The 24,929-nt window shown below is 40.8% G+C and overlaps 1 protein-coding gene across 1 annotated transcript; it reads right to left on the bottom strand.

Annotated features, from left to right (window-relative positions):
- Positions 1–23,386: 23,386 nt before the first annotated feature.
- LOC117332365 lies at positions 23,387–24,526 on the bottom strand. Its single transcript, XM_033891252.1, has one exon. The coding sequence runs from the start codon at positions 24,524–24,526 to the stop codon at positions 23,387–23,389; it is 1,140 nt and encodes a 379-aa protein (XP_033747143.1).
- Between the last annotated feature and the right edge of the window lie 403 nt (positions 24,527–24,929).

Genomic DNA, 24,929 nt, shown 5'->3' with positions numbered 1-24,929 from the left:
ATGTTTTTCAAACTGTCCATAGTATGATTTGGCTTTTGCAAAATATGTGCAATTTCACACAGAAAGGTGCGAATAGTATCTACTTTTGGTAATTTGCGGTAACCGTATCCACCTTACACTTCCGTGAGCTCCAAACATCCACGTTGGTGAAGTCATGTAGTGTTCTATGCAATATTTGTTCGCTCATCATTGCCAACAAAACTGAGAAATGAACTAGTCAACTGTTCGTCATCTGGTTATATTCCTAAAGACGAAAGCCTTAGAGAGTCTAGTTGGGAAATCATCTAAGCGCTTCCAACCAAACACAAGAATCCTGGCAACTTCTTACCACTGTGATTCTTTGAAATTATGTCGAAAGCTTGATACATTCTCTTTTTCCGTTTTAAAGCATCATCGACACCTGAGCATGACCATGAAGGATGTTATCGTTTAAAAAAGTCTCGACCATGTCACCAATGTAGTCATCTCTATTTACAGACGGTATAATTATCAATTCTTGTATCGCTTGATTGGTTTGGTTTGGTTTATTTTGTTTAACGTCTTATTAACAGCTAAGGTAATTTAAGGACGCCTCCCGTGCGTGCGACAGTCATGCGTGTGGTGAGTGCGTATGTGTGTTTTCGAAGGCTACAGTATGTTCTTGTTAAATCTCCTTGTGATAGGCCGATTTATAGTGATACCTCACTGAATCATACTGCCGAAGACACCCAGCAGCACACCCCACCCGGTCACATTATTCTGACAACGGGCGAACCAGTCGTCCAACTCCAAATATGCTGAGCGCTAAGCAACTAGCAACTACCATTTTTAAAGACTCTGGTATGTCCCGGCTAGAGGACAGAACCCAAAGCCTTCCTCACAGGGGCGAACGCTCAACTAAAGGCCAAAAGTGGGCATTGTCAATAGAGATGAAAAACAATAAGATTCCAAATTTAGTCGCCTCTTACGATCATGTAATGGGGCAGCAGGTACAATTCTTACGCCCTGACCCACTGACCGTTCCCTGTAGGATAGACTGTATAGACGTAGACCCACTGGCCGTTCCTTGTATGGTAGACTGTATAGACGTAGACCCATTGGCCGTTCCTTGTAGGGTAGACTGTATAGGCATAGACCCACTGACCGTTCCTTGTAAGATAGACTGCACATGTAGAGGCGTAGACCCACTGGCCGTTCCTTGTAGGGTAGACTGTATAGGAGTAAACCTACTGATCGTTCCTTGAAGGGTAGACTGTATAGGCGTAAACCTACTGATCGTTCCTTGTAGAGACCAACCAACCAATTGTTTTCCCATAGACCTTAGTGTTAACGTTTTGGATTATTTCATTCAAATTCTTGAATTGAATATGACGATTATGGTTGATAACAAAAGTTTAGGGTCTGATATAACACCTAACCAACAAAAAAGGTGGGTCCTTCAGCTCAAATTTTCTCCAGGGTAGCCATTTTGAAAATAGGTGAATTTCGCAGTAAAAATTCTCAAAAATATTAAATGATTACCTGTTTACTATTATTACGTGAACTTTTGGGAAAAAAAACAATCGGACTTGAGAAATTTATATCAACATTTCTTATTGATAGTTACCTATCAGGCTACATATCTATTTTCTCACTTCATAACATACTGGCCAATCAGTGGCTGCCAGACATTTTATCCTTGGCTCAACGTTCTATACACAGGGGCTGTTTCAAAAATAAATTTTTTCAATTGGTTGGTTGTTCCCTTGTAGGGTAGACTGTATAGGCGTAGACCTACTGACCGTTCCTTGTAGGGTAGACTGTACAGGCGTAGACCCAGGGGCCGTTCCTTGTAGGGTAGACTGTATAGGCGTAGACCCACTGACCGTTCCTTGTAGGAGACTGTATAGGCATAGACCCACTGGCCGTTACTTGTAGGAGAGACTGTATAGGCGTAGACCCCTGGCCGTTCCTTGTAGGATAGACTGTATAGGCGTAGACCTACTGACCGTTCCTTGTAGGGTAGACTTACAGGCGTACGTGTAGACCCACTGGCCGTTCCTTGTAGGGTAGACTGTATAGGCGTAGACCTACTGACCGTTCCTTGTAAGGTAGACTGTATAGGCGTAGACCCACTGACCGTTCCTTGAAGGGTAAACTGTATAGGTATAGAACCAGTGGCCGTTCCTTGTAGGGTAGACTGTATAGACGTAGACCCACTGACCGTTCCTTGTAGGGTAGACTGTATCAGCATAGACCTACTGGCCGTTCCTTGTAGAGTAGACTGTATAGACGTAGACCCACTGGCCGTTCCTTGTAGGGTAGACTTATAGACTTAGACCCACTGACCGTTCCTTGTAGGATAGACTGTATAGGCGTAGACCTACTGTCCGTTCCTTGTAGGGTAGACTGTATAGGCGTAAACCTACTGATCGTTCCTTGAAGGGTAGACTGTATAGGCATAGACCCACTGTCCGTTCCTTGTAGGGTGGACTGTATAGGCGTAGACTTACTGGCCGTTCCTTGTAGGGTATACTGTATAGGCGTAGACCCACTGACCGTTCCTTGTAGAAGACTGTATAGGCGTAGACCTACTGACCATTCCTTGTAGGGTAGACTGTATAGGCGTAAACCTACTGATCGTTCCTTGAAGGGTAGACTGTATAGGCATAGACCCACTGTCCGTTCCTTGTAGAGTGGACTGTATAGGCGTAGACTTACTGGCCGTTCCGTGTAGGGTATACTGTATAGGCGTAGACCCACTGACCGTTCCTTGTAGGAGACTGTATAGGCGTAGACCCACTGGCCGTTCGTTGTAGGAGAGACTTATAGGCGTAGACCCGCTGGCCGTTCCTTGTAGGGTAGACTGTATAGGCGTAGACCTACTGACCGTTCCTTGTAGGGTAGACTGTATAGGCGTAGACCCAATGACCGTTCCTTGAAGGGTAAACAGTATAGGCATAGACCCAATGTCCGTTCCTTGTAGGGTAGACTGTATAGGCGTATACCCAATGGCCGTTTCTTGTAGGGTAGACTGTATAGGCATAGACCCACTGGCCGTTCATTGTAGGGTAGACTGTATAGGCGTAGACCCAATGACCGTTCCTTGTAGGGTAGACTGTATAGGCGTAGACCCACTGACCATTCCTTGTAGGGTAAACTGTATAGGCGTAGACCCAATGACCGTTCCTTGTAGGGTAGACTGAATAGGCGTAGACCTACTGACTGTTCCTTGTAGGGTAGACTGTATAGGTATAGAACCAGTGGCCGTTCCTTGTAGGGTAGACTTAAAGACGTAGATCCACTGACCGTTCCTTGTAGGGTAGACTGTATAAGCATAGACCTACTGGCCGTTCCTTGTAGAGTAGACTGTATAGACGTAGACCCACTGGCCGTTCCTTGTAGGGTAGACTGTATAGACGTAGACCCACTGGCCGTTCCTTGTAGGGTAGACTGAATAGGCGTAGACCTACTGACTGTTCCTTGTAGAGTAGACTGTATAGGCGTAGACCCACTGGCCGTTCCTTGTAGGGTAGACTGTATAGACGTAGACCCACTGGCCGTTCCTTGTAGAATAGACTGTATAGGCGTAGACCCACTGGCCGTTCCTTGTAGGGTAGACTGTATAGGCGTAAACCTACTGGCCGTTCCTTGTATAGGCGTAGTCCTCCTGTCGTTGCTTGTAAGATAGACTGTATAGGCATAGACCTACTGGCCGTTCCTTGTAGAGTAGACTGTATAGACGTAGACCCACTGGCCGTTCCTTGTAGGGTAGACTGTATAGGCGTAAACCTACTGGCCGTTCCTTGTAGGGTAGACTGTATAGACGTAGACCCACTGGCCGTTCCTTGTAGGGTAGACTGTATAGACGTAGACCCACTGGCCGTTCCTTGTAGGGTAGACTGTATAGGCGTAAACCTACTGGCCGTTCCTTTTAGAGTAGACTGTATAGACGTAGACCCACTGGCCGTTCCTTGTAGGGTAGACTGTATAGACGGAGACCCACTGGCCGTTCCTTGTAGGGTAGACTGTATAGGCGTAGACCCACTGGCCGTTCCTTGTAGAATAGACTGTATAGGCGTAGACCCACTGGCCGTTCCTTGTAGGGTAGACTGTATAGGCGTAAACCTACTGGCCGTCCCTTGTATAGGCGTAGTCCTCCTGTCGTTGCTTGTAAGATAGACTGCATAGGCGAAGTTCCACCTGTCATTCATTTTAAGGTACATTGTATAGGCGTAGTCCCACCGACCGTTACTTGTAGGATAGACTGTATAGGCGTAGACCCACTGGCCGTTCCTTGTAGGGTAGACTGTATAGACGTAGACCCACTGGCCGTTCCTTGTAGGGTAGACTGTATAGGCGTAGACCCACTGGCCGTTCCTTGTAGAATAGACTGTATAGGCGTAGACCCACTGGCCGTTCCTTGTAGGGTAGACTGTATAGGCGTAAACCTACTGGCCGTTCCTTGTATAGGCGTAGTCCTCCTGTCGTTGCTTGTAAGATAGACTGCATAGGCGAAGTTCCACCTGTCATTCATTTTAAGGTACATTGTATAGGCGTAGTCCCACCGACCGTTACTTGTAGGATAGACTGTATAGGCGTAAACCTACTGGCCGTTCCTTGTATAGGCGTAGTCCTCCTGTCGTTGCTTGTAAGATAGACTGTATAGGCATAGACCTACTGGCCGTTCCTTGTAGAGTAGACTGTATAGACGTAGACCCACTGGCCGTTCCTTGTAGGGTAGACTGTATAGACGTAGACCCACTGGCCGTTCCTTGTAGGGTAGATTGTATAGACGGAGACCCACTGGCCGTTCCTTGTAGGGTAGACTGTATAGGCGTAGACCCACTGGCCGTTCCTTGTAGAATAGACTTTATAGGCGTAGACCCACTGGCCGTTCCTTGTAGGGTAGACTGTATAGGCGTAAACCTACTGGCCGTTCCTTGTATAGGCGTAGGTAGCACACCACAGTAAGACAGCCTGGCCATGGGCAATTTTTTTGTTAAGCAAATAACTCCTGTATTATGATATGTATAAAAAATGAAAAAATAAATGTACACTATAATTGGTATATCCAGTATGAAGTAGTACATACAGGCTTCACATTTATTAAAACAAAAGTCAATAAATTGGTTCCGGATTTTAAATATCCGGATCTTCCGAACGTGTGTTTACACAGGAAATTTAGTTTCGCCTACAGCGCAAAATGGAAGCCCACAGAAAAGGTAAGTTAGCGGAAAAACTTAATTTACAACATATGTCCAAACAAGATTAATTCTGTCTTTGGGATAGAGATATTTAATTTTAAATAGGTTTCAGAAAAAAAATTGTGTAGAGAATTGTGCCATTTTGGGTCAAATATCATAATATTTTGCAATTTTTGAGAATTTTTTAAGCTGTTACCATGGTATTCACAGCTCTAAAAATCACAGAAAATATCAGTTTACTTATCCTTCAGAGCTCTATTAAAATTGCAAATGTTGTACAGATTTCAAATATATATACTTTATTAGAGGTTATATGTAAGGTTAACTGGCAATGTTTACATATCTAAAGCGTGTGCCATATTTTTCAGAATTTGGCATTTTTACTGTACACTGCTACCTTATAAGGGCTGAAAAATGTAATTTTTTGGAAATTGTGCTTAATTATGCTTGATTAAGCTTCATTTTAGTTCATTATTGCTGAAAAATGCATAAAAACAATTTAAAACTTGTTTATTATCTGGCTTGTCATATTAGAGGAATCAAGGGAGGTAACTCGCATATTTAGCCTTTTTAAGGGTGGGTTAATTAAGCATAATGTTAATGAGTCAGTGTAAATTGAAAAGATATTCTATGTTTTATAACAAACCCAAAATAACTTATTGGGTATCTAACAAACCATATAGACTGAATTCTGGTTTGTTTTACCTGATTTATTACCCCGTATCCATGGAAACTATTACAGTAAGTGTTATTTTTTGAAATATTTGGTGAAACCATTATTTTCAATTTATTTATACATTGGTAAGCATGTAATTTCAATTGATGGAGTGTACGGTTGATACAATATTGTCAATTATTGTCACTTCCTTCGGTAAAGCAGAAAAAATAGCATTTTCCGCATAAAATGGGATCAGCGGACACTTTCATATGATCATTGGTACATATCTGAATTACCGGGGTGGAAACAGATGACTGTAATGTCATAGGCATGACATTTTGAAATCTTGGATGTCATGTCATGATTTATCAGTTAGAATATTGCATGTGTTGCTAAGCTGAGGTTTGGAAAGGAATTTGGTTATTTATTATGACACCATTGAGTATTTATGACGTCATAGATACCATCTGATGACGTCATAGTTACTGATGACGTCATGATAACTATGACGTCATATTACAAGGCTAAATTTGATAGTTGTATAGTATTTTTTTGCTTGATTACATGCACAGAGACTCAAAGTACCACATTCAACTCAAAACACAACTTTATTCAAGAGATATACAGAATTATGGGAGTTTTCATCTTTAAAATTACCTCCCCTTATTACTGGATTGGGAGAAAAAGTTGTCAAAATACACCTCTCAGGGAAATCAGCAATACTCGGTGACTATTAAAGATACACACTAACCCGATATGTCATTTTGTTCGTCGGAACATATTCTAGACATTCATGGGTTTTTTAGTAAAATTAGAATTAACAAAAGTGATGTATAAGGTAGCACACCACAGTAAGACAGCCTGGCCATGGGCAATTTTTTTGTTAAGCAAATAACTCCTGTATTATGATATGTATAAAAAATGAAAAAATAAATGTACACTATAATTGGTATATCCAGTATGAAGTAGTACATACAGGCTTCACATTTATTAAAACAAAAGTCAATAAATTGGTTCCGGATTTTAAATATCCGGATCTTCCGAACGTGTGTTTACACAGGAAATTTAGTTTCGCCTACAGCGCAAAATGGAAGCCCACAGAAAAGGTAAGATAGCGGAAAAACTTAATTTACAACATATGTCCAAACAAGATTAATTCTGTCTTTGGGATAGAGATATTTAATTTTAAATAGGTTTCAGAAAAAAAATTGTGTAGAGAATTGTGCCATTTTGGGTCAAATATCATAATATTTTGCAATTTTTGAGAATTTTTTAAGCTGTTACCATGGTATTCACAGCTCTAAAAATCACAGAAAATATCAGTTTACTTATCCTTCAGAGCTCTATTAAAATTGCAAATGTTGTACAGATTTCAAATATATATACTTTATTAGAGGTTATATGTAAGGTTAACTGGCAATGTTTACATATCTAAAGCGTGTGCCATATTTTTCAGAATTTGGCATTTTTACTGTACACTGCTACCGTAGTCCTCCTGTCGTTGCTTGTAAGATAGACTGTATAGGCATAGACCTACTGGCCGTTCCTTGTAGAGTAGACTGTATAGACGTAGACCCACTGGCCGTTCCTTGTAGGGTAGACTGTATAGACGTAGACCCACTGGCCGTTCCTTGTAGGGTAGATTGTATAGACGGAGACCCACTGGCCGTTCCTTGTAGGGTAGACTGTATAGGCGTAGACCCACTGGCCGTTCCTTGTAGAATAGACTGTATAGGCGTAGACCCACTGGCCGTTCCTTGTAGGGTAGACTGTATAGGCGTAAACCTACTGGCCGTTCCTTGTATAGGCGTAGTCCTCCTGTCGTTGCTTGTAGAATAGACTGTATAGGCGTAGACCCACTGGCCGTTCCTTGTAGGGTAGACTGTATAGGCGTAAACCTACTGGCCGTTCCTTGTATAGGCGTAGTCCTCCTGTCGTTGCTTGTAAGATAGACTGTATAGGCATAGACCTACTGACCGTTCCTTGTAGAGTAGACTGTATAGACGTAGACCCACTGGCCGTTCCTTGTAGGATAGACTGTATAGACGTAGACCCACTGGCCGTTCCTTGTAGGGTAGACTGTATAGACGGAGACCCACTGGCCGTTCCTTGTAGGGTAGACTGTATAGGCGTAGACCCACTGGCCGTTCCTTGTAGAATAGACTGTATAGGCGTAGACCCACTGGCCGTTCCTTGTAGGGTAGACTGTATAGGCGTAAACCTACTGGCCGTTCCTTGTATAGGCGTAGTCCTCCTGTCGTTGCTTGTAAGATAGACTGCATAGGCGAAGTTCCACCTGTCATTCATTTTAAGGTACATTGTATAGGCGTAGTCCCACCGACCGTTACTTGTAGGATAGACTGTATAGGCGTAGACCCACTGGCCGTTCCTTGTAGGGTAGACTGTATAGGCGTAGACCCACTGGCCGTTCCTTGTAGAATAGACTGTATAGGCGTAGACCCACTGGCCGTTCCTTGTAGGGTAGACTGTATAGGCGTAAACCTACTGGCCGTTCCTTGTATAGGCGTAGTCCTCCTGTCGTTGCTTGTAGAATAGACTGTATAGGCGTAGACCCACTGGCCGTTCCTTGTAGGGTAGACTGTATAGGCGTAAACCTACTGGCCGTTCCTTGTATAGGCGTAGTCCTCCTGTCGTTGCTTGTAAGATAGACTGTATAGGCATAGACCTACTGGCCGTTCCTTGTAGAGTAGACTGTATAGACGTAGACCCACTGGCCGTTCCTTGTAGGGTAGACTGTATAGACGTAGACCCACTGGCCGTTCCTTGTAGGGTAGACTGTATAGACGGAGACCCACTGGCCGTTCCTTGTAGGGTAGACTGTATAGGCGTAGACCCACTGGCCGTTCCTTGTAGAATAGACTGTATAGGCGTAGACCCACTGGCCGTTCCTTGTAGGGTAGACTGTATAGGCGTAAACCTACTGGCCGTTCCTTGTATAGGCGTAGTCCTCCTGTCGTTGCTTGTAAGATAGACTGCATATGCGAAGTTCCACCTGTCATTCATTTTAAGGTACATTGTATAGGCGTAGTCCCACCGACCGTTACTTGTAGGATAGACTGTATAGGCGTAGACCCACTGGCCGTTCCTTGTAGGGTAGACTGTATAGACGTAGACCCACTGGCCGTTCCTTGTAGGGTAGACTGTATAGGCGTAGACCCACTGGCCGTTCCTTGTATAGGCGTAGTCCTCCTGTCGTTGCTTGTAAGATAGACTGCATAGGCGAAGTTCCACCTGTCATTCATTTTAAGGTACATTGTATAGGCGTAGTCCCACCGACCGTTACTTGTAGGATAGACTGTATAGGCGTAGACCCACTGGCCGTTCCTTGTAGGGTAGACTGTATAGACGTAGACCCACTGGCCGTTCCTTGTAGGGTAGACTGTATAGGCGTAAACCTACTGGCCGTTCCTTGTATAGGCGTAGTCCTCCTGTCGTTGCTTGTAAGATAGACTGTATAGGCATAGACCTACTGGCCGTTCCTTGTAGAGTAGACTGTATAGACGTAGACCCACTGGCCGTTCCTTGTAGGATAGACTGTATAGACGTAGACCCACTGGCCGTTCCTTGTAGGGTAGACTGTATAGACGGAGACCCACTGGCCGTTCCTTGTAGGGTAGACTGTATAGGCGTAGACCCACTGGCCGTTCCTTGTAGAATAGACTGTATAGGCGTAGACCCACTGGCCGTTCCTTGTAGGGTAGACTGTATAGGCGTAAACCTACTGGCCGTTCCTTGTATAGGCGTAGTCCTCCTGTCGTTGCTTGTAGAATAGACTGTATAGGCGTAGACCCACTGGCCGTTCCTTGTAGGGTAGACTGTATAGGCGTAAACCTACTGGCCGTTCCTTGTATAGGCGTAGTCCTCCTGTCGTTGCTTGTAAGATAGACTGCATAGGCGAAGTTCCACCTGTCATTCATTTTAAGGTACATTGTATAGGCGTAGTCCCACCGACCGTTACTTGTAGGATAGACTGTATAGGCGTAGACCCACTGGCCGTTCCTTGTAGGGTAGACTGTATAGACGTAGACCCACTGGCCGTTCCTTGTAGGGTAGACTGTATAGGCGTAGACCCACTGGCCGTTCCTTGTAGGGTAGACTGTATAGGCGTAGACCCACTGGCCGTTCCTTGTAGGGTAGACTGTATAGGCGTAAACCTACTGGCCGTTCCTTGTATAGGCGTAGTCCTCCTGTCGTTGCTTGTAAGATAGACTGCATAGGCGAAGTTCCACCTGTCATTCATTTTAAGGTACATTGTATAGGCGTAGTCCCACCGACCGTTACTTGTAGGATAGACTGTATAGGCGTAGACCCACTGGCCGTTCCTTGTAGGGTAGACTGTATAGACGTAGACCCACTGGCCGTTCCTTGTAGAATAGACTGTATAGGCGTAGACCCACTGGCCGTTCCTTGTAGGGTAGACTGTATAGGCGTAAACCTACTGGCCGTTCCTTGTATAGGCGTAGTCCTCCTGTCGTTGCTTGTAAGATAGACTGTATAGGCATAGACCTACTGGCCGTTCCTTGTAGAGTAGACTGTATAGGCGTAAACCTACTGGCCGTTCCTTTTAGAGTAGACTGTATAGACGGAGACCCACTGGCCGTTCCTTGTAGGGTAGACTGTATAGACGGAGACCCACTGGCCGTTCCTTGTAGGGTAGACTGTATAGGCGTAGACCCACTGGCCGTTCCTTGTAGAATAGACTGTATAGGCGTAGACCCACTGGCCGTTCCTTGTAGGGTAGACTGTATAGGCGTAAACCTACTGGCCGTTCCTTGTATAGGCGTAGTCCTCCTGTCGTTGCTTGTAAGATAGACTGCATAGGCGAAGTTCCACCTGTCATTCATTTTAAGGTACATTGTATAGGCGTAGTCCCACCGACCGTTACTTGTAGGATAGACTGTATAGGCGTAGACCCACTGGCCGTTCCTTGTAGGGTAGACTGTATAGACGTAGACCCACTGGCCGTTCCTTGTAGGGTAGACTGTATAGGCGTAGACCCACTGGCCGTTCCTTGTAGAGTAGACTGTATAGGCGTAGACCCACTGGCCGTTCCTTGTAGGGTAGACTGTATAGGCGTAAACCTACTGGCCGTTCCTTGTATAGGCGTAGTCCTCCTGTCGTTGCTTGTAAGATAGACTGCATAGGCGAAGTTCCACCTGTCATTCATTTTAAGGTACATTGTATAGGCGTAGTCCCACCGACCGTTACTTGTAGGATAGACTGTATAGGCGTAAACCTACTGGCCGTTCCTTGTATAGGCGTAGTCCTCCTGTCGTTGCTTGTAAGATAGACTGTATAGGCATAGACCTACTGGCCGTTCCTTGTAGAGTAGACTGTATAGACGTAGACCCACTGGCCGTTCCTTGTAGGGTAGACTGTATAGACGTAGACCCACTGGCCGTTCCTTGTAGGGTAGATTGTATAGACGGAGACCCACTGGCCGTTCCTTGTAGAATAGACTGTATAGGCGTAGACCCACTGGCCGTTCCTTGTAGGGTAGACTGTATAGGCGTAAACCTACTGGCCGTTCCTTGTATAGGCGTAGTCCTCCTGTCGTTGCTTCTAGAATAGACTGTATAGGCGTAGACCAACTGGCCGTTCCTTGTAGGGTAGACTGTATAGGCGTAAACCTACTGGCCGTTCCTTGTATTGGCGTAGTCCTCCTGTCGTTGCTTGTAAGATAGACTGTATAGGCATAGACCTACTGGCCGTTCCTTGTAGAGTAGACTGTATAGACGTAGACCCACTGGCCGTTCCTTGTAGGATAGACTGTATAGACGTAGACCCACTGGCCGTTCCTTGTAGGGTAGACTGTATAGACGGAGACCCACTGGCCGTTCCTTGTAGGGTAGACTGTATAGGCGTAGACCCACTGGCCGTTCCTTGTAGAATAGACTGTATAGGCGTAGACCCACTGGCCGTTCCTTGTAGGGTAGACTGTATAGGCGTAAACCTACTGGCCGTTCCTTGTATAGGCGTAGTCCTCCTGTCGTTGCTTGTAAGATAGACTGCATAGGCGAAGTTCCACCTGTCATTCATTTTAAGGTACATTGTATAGGCGTAGTCCCACCGACCGTTACTTGTAGGATAGACTGTATAGGCGTAGACCCACTGGCCGTTCCTTGTAGGGTAGACTGTATAGACGTAGACCCACTGGCCGTTCCTTGTAGGGTAGACTGTATAGGCGTAGACCTACTGGCCGTTCCTTGTAGAGTAGACTGTATAGGCGTAGACCCACTGGCCGTTCCTTGTAGGGTAGACTGTATAGGCGTAAACCTACTGGCCGTTCCTTGTAAAGACGTAGACCTCCTGTCGTTGCTTGTAGAATAGACTGTATAGGCGTAGACCCACTGGCCGTTCCTTGTAGGGTAGACTGTATAGGCGTAAACCTACTGGCCGTTCCTTGTATAGGCGTAGTCCTCCTGTCGTTGCTTGTAAGATAGACTGTATAGGCATATACCTACTGGCCGTTCCTTGTAGAGTAGACTGTATAGACGTAGACCCACTGGCCGTTCCTTGTAGGGTAGACTGTATAGACGTAGACCCACTGGCCGTTCCTTGTAGGGTAGACTGTATAGACGGAGACCCACTGGCCGTTCCTTGTAGGGTAGACTGTATAGGCGTAGACCCACTGGCCGTTCCTTGTAGAATAGACTGTATAGGCGTAGACCCACTGGCCGTTCCTTGTAGGGTAGACTGTATAGGCGTAAACCTACTGGCCGTTCCTTGTATAGGCGTAGTCCTCCTGTCGTTGCTTGTAAGATAGACTGCATAGGCGAAGTTCCACCTGTCATTCATTTTAAGGTACATTGTATAGGCGTAGTCCCACCGACCGTTACTTGTAGGATAGACTGTATAGGCGTAGACCCACTGGCCGTTCCTTGTAGGGTAGACTGTATAGACGTAGACCCACTGGCCGTTCCTTGTAGGGTAGACTGTATAGGCGTAGACCCACTGGCCGTTCCTTGTAGAATATAGACTGTATAGGCGTAGACCCACTGGCCGTTCCTTGTAGGGTAGACTGTATAGGCGTAAACCTACTGGCCGTTCCTTGTATAGGCGTAGTCCTCCTGTCGTTGCTTGTAAGATAGACTGCATAGGCGAAGTTCCACCTGTCATTCATTTTAAGGTACATTGTATAGGCGTAGTCCCACCGACCGTTACTTGTAGGATAGACTGTATAGGCGTAGACCCACTGGCCGTTCCTTGTAGGGTAGACTGTATAGACGTAGACCCACTGGCCGTTCCTTGTAGAATAGACTGTATAGGCGTAGACCCACTGGCCGTTCCTTGTAGGGTAGACTGTATAGGCGTAAACCTACTGGCCGTTCCTTGTATAGGCGTAGTCCTCCTGTCGTTGCTTGTAAGATAGACTGTATAGGCATAGACCTACTGGCCGTTCCTTGTAGAGTAGACTGTATAGACGTAGACCCACTGGCCGTTCCTTGTAGGGTAGACTGTATAGACGGAGACCCACTGGCCGTTCCTTGTAGGGTAGACTGTATAGACGGAGACCCACTGGCCGTTCCTTGTAGGGTAGACTGTATAGGCGTAGACCCACTGGCCGTTCCTTGTAGAATAGACTGTATAGGCGTAGACCCACTGGCCGTTCCTTGTAGGGTAGACTGTATAGGCGTAAACCTACTGGCCGTTCCTTGTATAGGCGTAGTCCTCCTGTCGTTGCTTGTAAGATAGACTGCATAGGCGAAGTTCCACATGTCATTCATTTTAAGGTACATTGTATAGGCGTAGTCCCACCGACCGTTACTTGTAGGGTATATTGTACAGGCTAAGTCGCACCACCCGTTCCTTGTAGGGTAGACTGTATAGCCGTAGCCCCACCTGCAGTTCCTTGTAGGTAGACTGTATAGGTGTTGAACAAGCTACAGGTCCTTCGATTGATTACTGTATAGGTGGTAACACTACGAGTGCTTCTTGTATTGTGGAGCGTGGCATCGAATGAGGGTCTAAACTGTATTACTGCTGAATCATTTAGAGATGATGTTGGTATCTTTTTAGTCGTTCTTAGCTTTAGTAATGTTATTTCTGGCAATGAGTCACCAATACACCTTAGATTTCAGCTCAAGGTCATTCATTTGAACAAACTTGGTAGCCCTTCAACCCAGCATACAATACAAGTAAATTCAAAATTAGGTCTCCACGTTGCTTGGTTATAGATAAGTCATATAAAAGATTTTAGCTGATTTCACGCTAGCGAAGTGGAACTAGTTTAGGTTCATGAGCATTGCCCTACCTGGTAGTTACATTCAGTTGGATTTTACTTGAAGCGATAATGATGCGACGATTACAAAAGTCATCATGGATTGTCAATTATTATTGCCAGTGTCGAGCCAGACAGAGAACCATGGGGGGCAACTGTTCATTATCTAAAACGCTCTACATCATATAGGTTGGTCTATGAAATTTACGCCTCGTATGGAAACAGATATGTGGGCCGACGTTGGGCAACAATTTGTTCCTATGTGTATGTCAATCGTTTGTCTAGTCACCAACCTAACAAAGGTCAAGTCGACCGGAAATTCAAACAAGATTCTGGACTTTCTCAAAAACTGATTCCAGTTTAGTTACGTTTTCGGAATCTACATTCAATCAAATCCACCTCTGGAGTAAAAGGTAGTCGATTAAGATTGCAATGTTGACGCGATTGTACAAAGAATGACAAAAATAAGTTTGGATAAAGGTTAATTTGCTTAAACCACTGTTCTAGCAAGCAATACAAGGATTCTTACGGGGTATAGGAATTCAGTACAGACTAGAAAGATACGAATCCTTGTCATTACTAGGCGTAGCTCAGTTTATAAACAAGGTATTCAATTGTGTTTGCAGGCGGGGATCAAACTATTGAATAAATTAAGTATAGCCAGACAAAAACCTGTCGGGCAGATCGTTGTGTAGTGTTGACATACCAGTTTGTGTTTTTTTTTTTAAGTTTTGAAGTTACTTATTATTTTAAGAATTATTGCGTTGCTTTTATTTTTTGTGTTCTCGCTTCGGTCATGTCAGGTCAGACACTTGTATTCCAAGCGGGGTTTGGGGGTCACAGCCCCAAATGAATAACAGTAGGTCTTACACTTGAAAATTCTAACAGTATCTGGGTCCTAGACCTCCTTGATTACAAAACTTTAGAAATTGTTCAGTTGTGTCATGGAGGAAAAATTTTCTGACGCAGTATTGTGAAAAAATAGCTGTCGCACAGAGTTTTAACCGTTCCGATTTTTGTAATGATTTTTTCAGTGTTCTCAATGTGAACGCTATAGTGTTTGTGTGAGCCCCGGATCAACGAAATGTAGAAAGTGGTTTACGGTTAAATGCGTGAATCCCTCTTTCTCTAAGAAGGAGTACGCCTTCCAACAATCACTGATGATAGTTGTTCCCGGTCCTATGTTATTTTTGATAATGTTTACAAGTGTGTCAGCAGTTCTATTCTCCGCTGTACAGAAAATTAACTTTTTTGAGTCTCTTTCAATCCCTCCAAACACCAAAATCATGTCAACCTTTCGACCTTTGTGAAACTTTCTCTTTCCAAATTTGCTTTCGTCTATTTCTACAACTCTGCCTTTTCCACTAACGATGTTGTTTTCATTTTTGCATAGAATTTCGGGACGAACCTCTCTTGCAAATTATACCAGTCGACTAAAGTTTTGTGATAAATATTGAGTCCATGACAAATTCTTAGTTGCATTCATAAACCAAAAAATTATGTAATTTAAACAAGATTTTTTATTAAATTATGGTTTTCAAAACATGATTCTTTCGTACCGACACATTTTTATGACATTTCTTGTCACTGCATCGCCTTCATAACCGTCACGCGAGTAGGAGTCCAAAAATGCCTTTTTCACAACACTTACATGTTAAGGCACGAAATCCAATAGTAATCTAGCGCCGATAAGCCACTCGCATAAAGTTCCAACAGTTTCACATTTCAATGCAAAATCTCGCAATTAGAAAGGCATGGTTAACACAAACATGTTTGAATCAAATATAAACATTACAACTGCCCACGTGGTACACGCGCGGCATGCGCCACCGTGTCAACGGAAGGGAATTTCCAAAATATGAACCGAGAAACAATGATAAAAGCTTTGCGATGTCGAAGTTAAAAAAAACAACGTTCAAGACCTTAAAAAGACCCAAAATCCGCTAGATAAGATTGTAGAGAATTGTAGCGAATTATCGACACCGCCTCCAGCTTTAGCGCCATTTTTCTTGGGACAGGGAAGGTAAAAATGGTCTGAATTATTAATTAACCAAGAAAACGAATCCAATCATTGGCATATTTCTCCACAGAATGCATAGGTATCTTTATATTCCAAGTCTGTCAAAGTGAACAAAAATGATTGTGACGTGAATATTATTGACTCAATTCAATACTGACTCGTCACATACATTTGTAGGATATGTTTTATACATTACAGTATCTCTTTATATCACTCTTGAGAGATAGAACCGTGTGGTGAGGAAATGTATCTATCTAAATGACATATTATTGTATAATATATTAATGGATTGATCTGACCAGTTTTAAGGAACAAGTCTTCGCAAAAGCTGGGTTTATTAATTTGCATCTAACAAATACATTAAACATAATCTGAATATTCAAAAATATCACTCTCAATAAATTAACACTGGTTTTAAGATCATGACACGTCCTTGTCCAGAAAGTGTTAGCCGGACACTAAGCTGAGCGCTTGAAAACCTAAATGCACTCATACGTAGATGTTGACCATTCTTTGATATGTATAATTGTATCCGTAACCTTGAGAAATCAGAAAAACACCTTAATATAAAAGGAACTGAGTGGAGATTCCTTTTGATAAGACGTGTACACGCCATACGTATGACTATTATCAGTGTTAATACAATCTTCTACAAATGACAAGGAATCAATACTCACGCTGTCGTAATTCTTCGTCTTCTGAATTAGACGCCATTTTCAACTAAATTTCCTATGCCTACACAGTTGCTGAAAAAGAAACGAATATATCAAGACATTAATCCTTGCCTTATAAACAATTATTACCGATAAAATTATATTTAATTGATACAACTTTTAAAACAAAGAATAATATAGTGCCGTTATCGTAATGAAATATTAACTTTTTTATCAAACACATGTCCCATGTATAACATTTTTTCGATATATGGAAATGCAGAATAACTGAAGATTTCATGAAAAAGGTCTAAACACACAAGAATACAGAAACTAGATATTATGACATAAATATATATTTATATATTTCGAGTATAAACATGTTGTGCGTTTAAATCTAACAAGTGATCCTGTTAACGTTATATTTGGATTCCAACGTGTTACTGCCAATGGGATAACATCCGGTTGGTGTGATGTAAATTCCGGTGTGCTCCAAGGCTCAATTCTTGGACCAAAACTTTTTCTTGTTTTTATAAATGAATTGCCAAGTCTTGAAAAATGTTCTAATACCCTAATGTTTGCAGATTACAGTAAGTTTTTTAAGTGTGTAAGAACGTTGTCCGAATGTGAGCAGTTACAGAGAGACATACATGTAGATAGAGTGTATGAATGGTGTAAGTTGTGGAAAATGGAAGTAAAGTGAAAAAGTGCTGCCAGGTCATTTTTACAAACAAAAAGAAATGTATCGATTTTAGTTATAGTATGAATGGAGAGAACCTGAAGAATGAAACGTGAAAGATCTTGGTGTATGGTTGTCCTCTACAATGAGTTTTACCACACATATTAGACATACTGTTGCCAATTCCATGAGAATGCTCAGTTTTATCAAACGTACATGTAAACATTCTGCTCAAGTGTCTGTTTTAAGGTCTTTATATATAAGTCTCGTGAGGAGCCAGCTAGAATATTGTTGTCAGATCTGGTCTCCTCACCAAACCTCTCTTATCCACCAGATCGAAGTTGTTCAGCGCAAATTTTTGAAATTTGTATGTTTTAAGGCACACGCCAATTTTAATTCTATGTCTTACGCTGAAACATGTAGGTATTTTAAACTTCCAAGACTCGAACGAAGGCGAGCATATTTAGACTGTGTTTTTCTTTTTAAATGTGTAAATAGTGTATTTGACTGTCCTTATTTAGTTGAGCAAATGTGTTTTTAGTACCCGGTCGTAATCTACGATCATCACGTTTTATTCAGTTTTACTGTCAGAAAAGTCGCATAAATAATAGAAAGTATAGTGTTTTAAACAGGATTCAATGTCATTTTAATACTTTTGATCTTGCTACAGACTTTGATATGTTTTATTTGTCTCTCACTGGGTTCAAAGTTCGATTACAGCATATTTTTTCCACTAGTTCAATACTTTTGTACATATATGTCTGTTTTACATTCATAACGAACTGTGATATTTTATACGTATGTTGTATTTGTTATCCATTCTGCAAGTGGACCCCCGGGTGTGTTGAATTGGAAATAAATCAATAAATAAATAATTTCAATTTAAGGAAAATAAATAAAAGAGACACGATACTTACTACAACGTTAATTTTTTGAACAAAACGCCATTTCTGATTTGAACATCTCGTTCTGCTTATGTCGTCGCTGAAAATAAAAGCATTGAGTCATGCTTTGCTTACAAATGACATCCACTTGTACATATGTATATCTGTGGTGTCTTTTCTTACTTTAAAATATCAGCTATTCGAGTGAAATAAAAAAAAACCTGTTTAAAAACCACATGTTGTGTAACATATGTAAAATCTGTATATGAATAGGTAGCATGGCACCCGGGTACAAGGACAATGAGGTGTACACCTGTATATGATATATGTATATATATATAATGACGTACATGTACAATGCGGTGTACACCTGTATATGATATATGTATATATATATATACTGACGTACGAGTTCAATATGATGTACACCTGTATATGATATATGTATGTATATATACTGACGTACGAGTTCAATATGATGTACTCCTGTATATGATATATGTATATGTATATATACTGACGTACGGGTACAATGCGGTGTACACCTGTATATGATATATGTATATATATATACTGACGTAGGAGTACAATATGATGTACACCTGTATATGATATATGTATATATATATATACTGACGTACGAGTACAATGTGGTGTACACCTGTATATGATATATGTATATATATATATAATGACGTACGAGTACAATGTGGTGTACACCTGTATATGATATATGTATATATATATAATGACGTACGAGTACAATATGATGTACACCTGTATATGATATATGTATATATATATATACTGACGTACGAGTACACTATGATGTACACCTATATATGATATATGTATATATATACTGACGTACGAGTACAATGTGGTCTACACCTGTATATGATATATGTATATATATACTGACGTACGGGTACAATATGATGTACACCTATATATGATATATGTATATTTATAATGACGTACGGGTAAAATGAAATCTGAAAATCGTTGAAAACTTAAAAAAATCGAAAACTACTTATTTCCATAGACATCATTTAAGTAATGTTCACTAATAGCCATTGTATAGAAAATCAACGTTTGACGTATTCATCGAAAGGATCAATTTCTTAACTCTATATGATTATATGAATGTAAATTATACACGCTTTCAGTAAGTAGCGCCACCTGTCGGGAGAAAAAGTAGCTGTGACGTCATCGGGGTAATCCCAGCATCCATAGATAACACTAACTTCTTCATCCCGGCGGACTGCCACACACAAGATTTTATTCGAATCGTACTGATAATTTCCGATCGTATGAACAGTTACCGTCTATGTTGCTGACACAAAATATATAAAGAACATTTGAGGTAAGTAAAATGAGTTTTCAATACCAAAGAATAATGTCCTTAAGGCACGAACACAGCTAGCATCGTATTGAAATTGGACATATGATCGCCATTTTGTTTGTTTACGAATCCAAAAGGTGTTAAGACACCTGTTTCAAATTGACATTTTTTTTATCAAATACTTGAAAATGAGACACATCAGTATAACAGATTATTGAAGTGCATTATTATTATAACGTATCAAATCAATTTAAAACGAAATTCAATAGGTATACTTGTTTATAAACAATTGTAATGACGAGTCGTGTTGCGCCGGGCCTAATGTTTACCTTCATGAATATTCGGCCTACGTGAAGCAACAGGCGTTTGAAGTTCTGACTGTCAGTTGAGATATAATACCGTATAAAAATAAGGGTATTTACTATTATTTTTTTATAGTTAATATCCTTATTTTTTATGTGGTATTCTATTTTAATTTACAGTCAGAACTTCAAACGCCTGTGATGAAGCAAAGGTGCTTACCTCAAACACATTATAACATGAAGGCCTAATTAAAATATTTGATTCGAGTGACTGATGCATGTAAATTACAATTATCTGGCATGTATTCGAGGGTTAATAAATGATAATTTGATATCAAATATTATATCAAAAATATAAATGAGGCATACAATACTGTACAGTGCTTAATAATTATTACACCTAAGCCTGATCGAGTTCCATAGGCCATAAGAATTTTATTTATTCATTTATTAGTTAATAAATCTATTATTCATTGAGATTTTCACGCGGCACTAAGCTTGCTGATCTAATAATAAAACCATATAAAAACAATTTCAATTATCATGAATTTCATGATGATTTTTTTATTTATATAGATGTCATGGACGTCTTAAAGGACATTTCCTCAAGTCACAACATTGCAGCAGATCATCAAACCTGTACATGTTCAACTCTGACTGAAGATGACATCCCTGGCGCAAAATTAAGTAAAAGTCCAGAAAAAAGTAAGAAAAGTGAACTTGAACTTTGGTTAAAATGCAGAGACTTTAAGGTTAAAAAATCAGAAACAAAGGCAAAGTTATGTGACCGTGTACGACAAGTTTGTAGATCCAGATCCCAGTCAATGCCATCTACAAAGAAAAAAGTCAACGTGTACGAAATGTGTCGCTGTATCTGTTAATCCAGTCAGTTCAGTTTCTAAAACTTCAGAATGTACACTTACATACACCCTACCTAAAGATGGATGGACAAGGTCAACTGAATACCTCCCCTCTCTGTTTTCTAACATTTCCATCATGGACCATGCAAAAACTTCCGGGAAAAGACAGTCCTATGTCGAGAAACCTATTCAGAAAGGTTACCGGTTCTTTTTTGATGGATATGTACACAGTGTTTTGTGTTGCAAGACTGATCAATTTACTTATGTGAAGGCTAAATGTTTCCGGTCAATGAGAAAAAATGAACTACCTCACACTTTGAGTGTTAAGTTATGTACTACAACTGGATATGTGAAACACGGCCACTGTTCATGTGTAGCAGGAGTCTCGGCCCACTGCAACCATGTTTTTGCATTGCTTTATGCTGTTGATCATGTGAATCGTTTGAAGTTAAGGACATTCCCTCTACATTCAACCTGTACGGACAAACCAGTGCAATGGAACAAGTCCAGGACAGACGGTGTCTCAGCAGAACCAGTTATGGATTGTCGTGTCATCAAGTCAAAGTACGGAGCCAACTCCAGTGGGGTTCAGCCTACACTGTATGATGCTTGCAGCCAATCAGTTAGAGAACCATCGTATGATGAAGCTAATGAGCTTTTCAATGATTTGAAGTCTGCTGGTGTCAACTGTGGATTTTTTTCTGTGTTGAATACTAGCAATCCAACCACTGTTCCAACCAGACTAGATAGATGTGTTCCGAAGGGAAGTGTGCTAAGCTATCAGCTAGCATTTACTGAAGCAAACTTCAGTATGCAAGAAAACATTCCTGTTATGGTACAACAACAAACAACAGATGATTTTGTTCCCGACAATGTACCTGCCTTTCCATGGAGCCAGGAAGTCAGTGAACCAGACATTGACAAGGATATCAAAATAAATATTGAAGTAGATATGGACAGTGATCTTGGAAAAGGAAACAATAGAACAGAGTAGTTGTGAGAAATGGCACCAGGAGAGATCAAAAAGAGTTACAGCAAGTAAATGTGGATTAATTTTGAACAAAAAAACAGAAAACAATGTACAGTTTGTGAAGAACACTCTGATCGGGAAAAAAGACATTTCTAATGTGCCTGCAGTCAGATATGGCATTGACAATGAAAATCAAGCAGTAAACAGCTATCAGAAGTATATGTGCAGATCAAGAAATCAAGTGTATTGCTTCAAATCAGGACTTGTTGTCAACTGCAAATTTCCGTGGGCCGCTGCATCTCCTGATAGGAAAGTCCTCGACTCAAAGCATGGACTTGGACTTTTGGAGGTAAAATGTGCATACAAGTACAAAGAGGTGAAACCAATAAATGCGTGCGATGATGCAACATTTTTCTGTGAAAAAACTGATGCCGGACTTCCTCGTTTGAAAAGGAAACATCATTATTATGCCCAAGTACAACGACAACTAGGCGTTTGTGGTGCAAAGAGGTGCGACTTCGTTGTCTACACAAATCGGGGGCTGTTAATTGAAAGAATCCCATTTGACAAAGACTTTTGGGATGCTATGATGCCAAAGTTGCGAGATTTTTACATTCGACACATGGTACCAGTTATCACTTCATGATCTTGTGAAAGGTTGCGTACTTTCCGGCTGTGTTGTAGAAATATATTAATATAGACAGATTAATTTCATTAATTTTCAAATTGACATTCAAGCACAAAATAATGTTATGTTTTATGATGAAAAACATGAGAAAATCAAAATGTCCATGAGTACCAATAGACATGCATGAATGACTATTTTAATGTACTCTTATTGACAGTTGTTAATTATTGTTTCTTTCTCATGATCATAGCGGCGACATTAAATTTTAAATACCATTAAAAAACATTTTGTTTTTATTTTATATAATAATATAAACACATGTTGATAACAACTTCCAAACCATTTGCAAATTATATGTGATATAAAGTCCTGCCAAAAGTTGCTAAAAGTTAATACTAAACTAAAAAAAAAAATTCATTTTGGTTTGGAATTTGTATTGTACATGCAAATTTAGTGTGAAATCATGATCAGTTGCACATAACTTTATCAATGGCAAGCTTAAGGGAACCGGTCATTAAAGGATGTGCGAGTTTTAATTTGGAGGTGGAAGAAAGCTGGAGTGTTCAGAGAAAAAACATTGACCTAGTACAGTCATTATTTGCCATCTCTGCCTCTTCGCTATTTAAATCAAATTAAATTGATTATTGGTTTACTTGTACATGTTTGCAATATTTTCCCATTTCTAGTATATGAACAACTTAGATGAAATTCTTTCACATTTATATTACCGTATATAAAATTTACCTATTGAATTGGAATTTTAGATTACACAAGTACATGTAAAACAATCATTCAATTTAATTACTTTTTAACTCAATTTCAAGTAGAGTTGAAATTAAAACATAAAAAGAACTAAATTTAACTGAATTTAATATATCTCTTCAGTTATCTCATTCCATTATTTACATTATATTGTAAATCTACATGCATATATATATATATCATATAAACTCAATCAAATGTAATGACCATTGACTTATCTAGCAAGCATAGGTCTTAACAGTAAGTTCTACATTTTCAAGTTCATTTACCATTGTGACACTGTAAAATCCAAGATAGTAACAAACTTCTAATTCGTCAGTTCGACTTGATATGATTGGATCCTGGAAAAGTGTCAATAGAACACAATTTGTCCAAATTTGATTGATAGAACCAGCAAGTGACAGAGGAATGACCTGATCAAATATATGAAATGACTTCACTTTATTGATGGCCCTTTCCACATGAATTCTTTCAGCTGCGATGCTTTGGGTTGTGATCACATCATCACCAGTCATTTGCCCCGATAGTCCTAGAAATGGCGGAATATTTAACTTAACCTCTAACTCGTCCAAGAGATCTTGAATGTCAAATCCTTTGTCTGCCATAATGGAATCACCTTTGTCAAACGGAAGTTCCAGAAGTCCAGATCGAACTGTAATTTCTCTATCAGAAATATTCCCTGTGTACAGCTGACTTACAAAACTAACACTCCCAGAAGGGGATATCCCAATAAGTCCTTTCAAAGTGTTACTGCTTTTGTAGTTACTATATGTTTGAGATTTTAATAACAATGATGAAGCCATCTCAACTTTAAGTTCCGTACAATCTATGATGATTCTGGTTGAAGGATACTTGTCTTTGAATGTTTCAGGCATGTGTTCCATGATGGTTTCTTTAGTAGGCCAGATGTTCAGTCCACCAAGTCGGAGATAAATGAAATTTGCCCACGTTATCAAAATATTGCTCACAGTGCTAATGGCGATAGAGAACCGGTTGGCCAAGTCCTGTTCAAACAATCCCACCTTGACACGACACAAAAACAAGAAAAACTGATTTTCAGGGGACAACTTTCTTGGTCTGCCTTGTTTCATCCCTTGTACATCACCAACATAGTCAGTACTGTCCATCCTAACATTTTCTCCATTTTGACCTGGGTTGAGAAACTTGAGTAAACCATTGAAAGTTTTCCTGTTGGCAAAACCTGTGTAAAAAGTAAAATCCTTCTCACTTACGTTTTCGACACAGAAGACACATTCATTTAACTGTGTTGTCAAACTTGCATTGTCTTGTTTTAATTTGTTGTTTTCTTTTTCAAATCTCTCCAACTTTGCTTTTAATTGTTTTAGTTCCTCTTTCATCAAAAAGTTCTAAACCTCAGACTCGTTCACAGATGCACTAAAGTATCTTGTTGGTACGTTCATCGCTTGTTCTACAGAGTAGCTTGGCTCATTTTCCTTATCTTGGGATAGGCCTTCATCAGAATCAGCATTTTCACGCACTTGTTGGAGACGATTCAATGGTCTGTCTTTCTTTTCTTTATAAATGTGTTTCAAGTCTTTCCAACAGTCAAAGACAGTTGGAACACAGCCTGGTAACTTGGTTCGTTTACCACTAAAACCATGTGTTTCTAAATGCTCATGAGTAAAATGTAATGAGCAAACAACTGTATGTTTGTTAACCTTAAAAGTGTCATCCTCATCACGTCTTATATTGATGATCCACTGTTTCCTCAATGGGTTACCCTCTAGGGGGAAAGTATGG

The sequence above is a fragment of the Pecten maximus genome, chromosome 8, assembly GCF_902652985.1.
Source record: "Pecten maximus chromosome 8, xPecMax1.1, whole genome shotgun sequence".
Lineage (NCBI taxonomy): Eukaryota > Metazoa > Mollusca > Bivalvia > Pectinida > Pectinidae > Pecten > Pecten maximus.
This window is presented reverse-complemented; position numbering and strand designations above follow the sequence as displayed.

Coding starts and splice junctions, on each gene's coding strand:
- LOC117332365 (XM_033891252.1), bottom strand. CDS start 24,526: ATGAAAGAGGAACTAAAACAATTAAAAGCAAAGTTGGAGAGATTTGAA.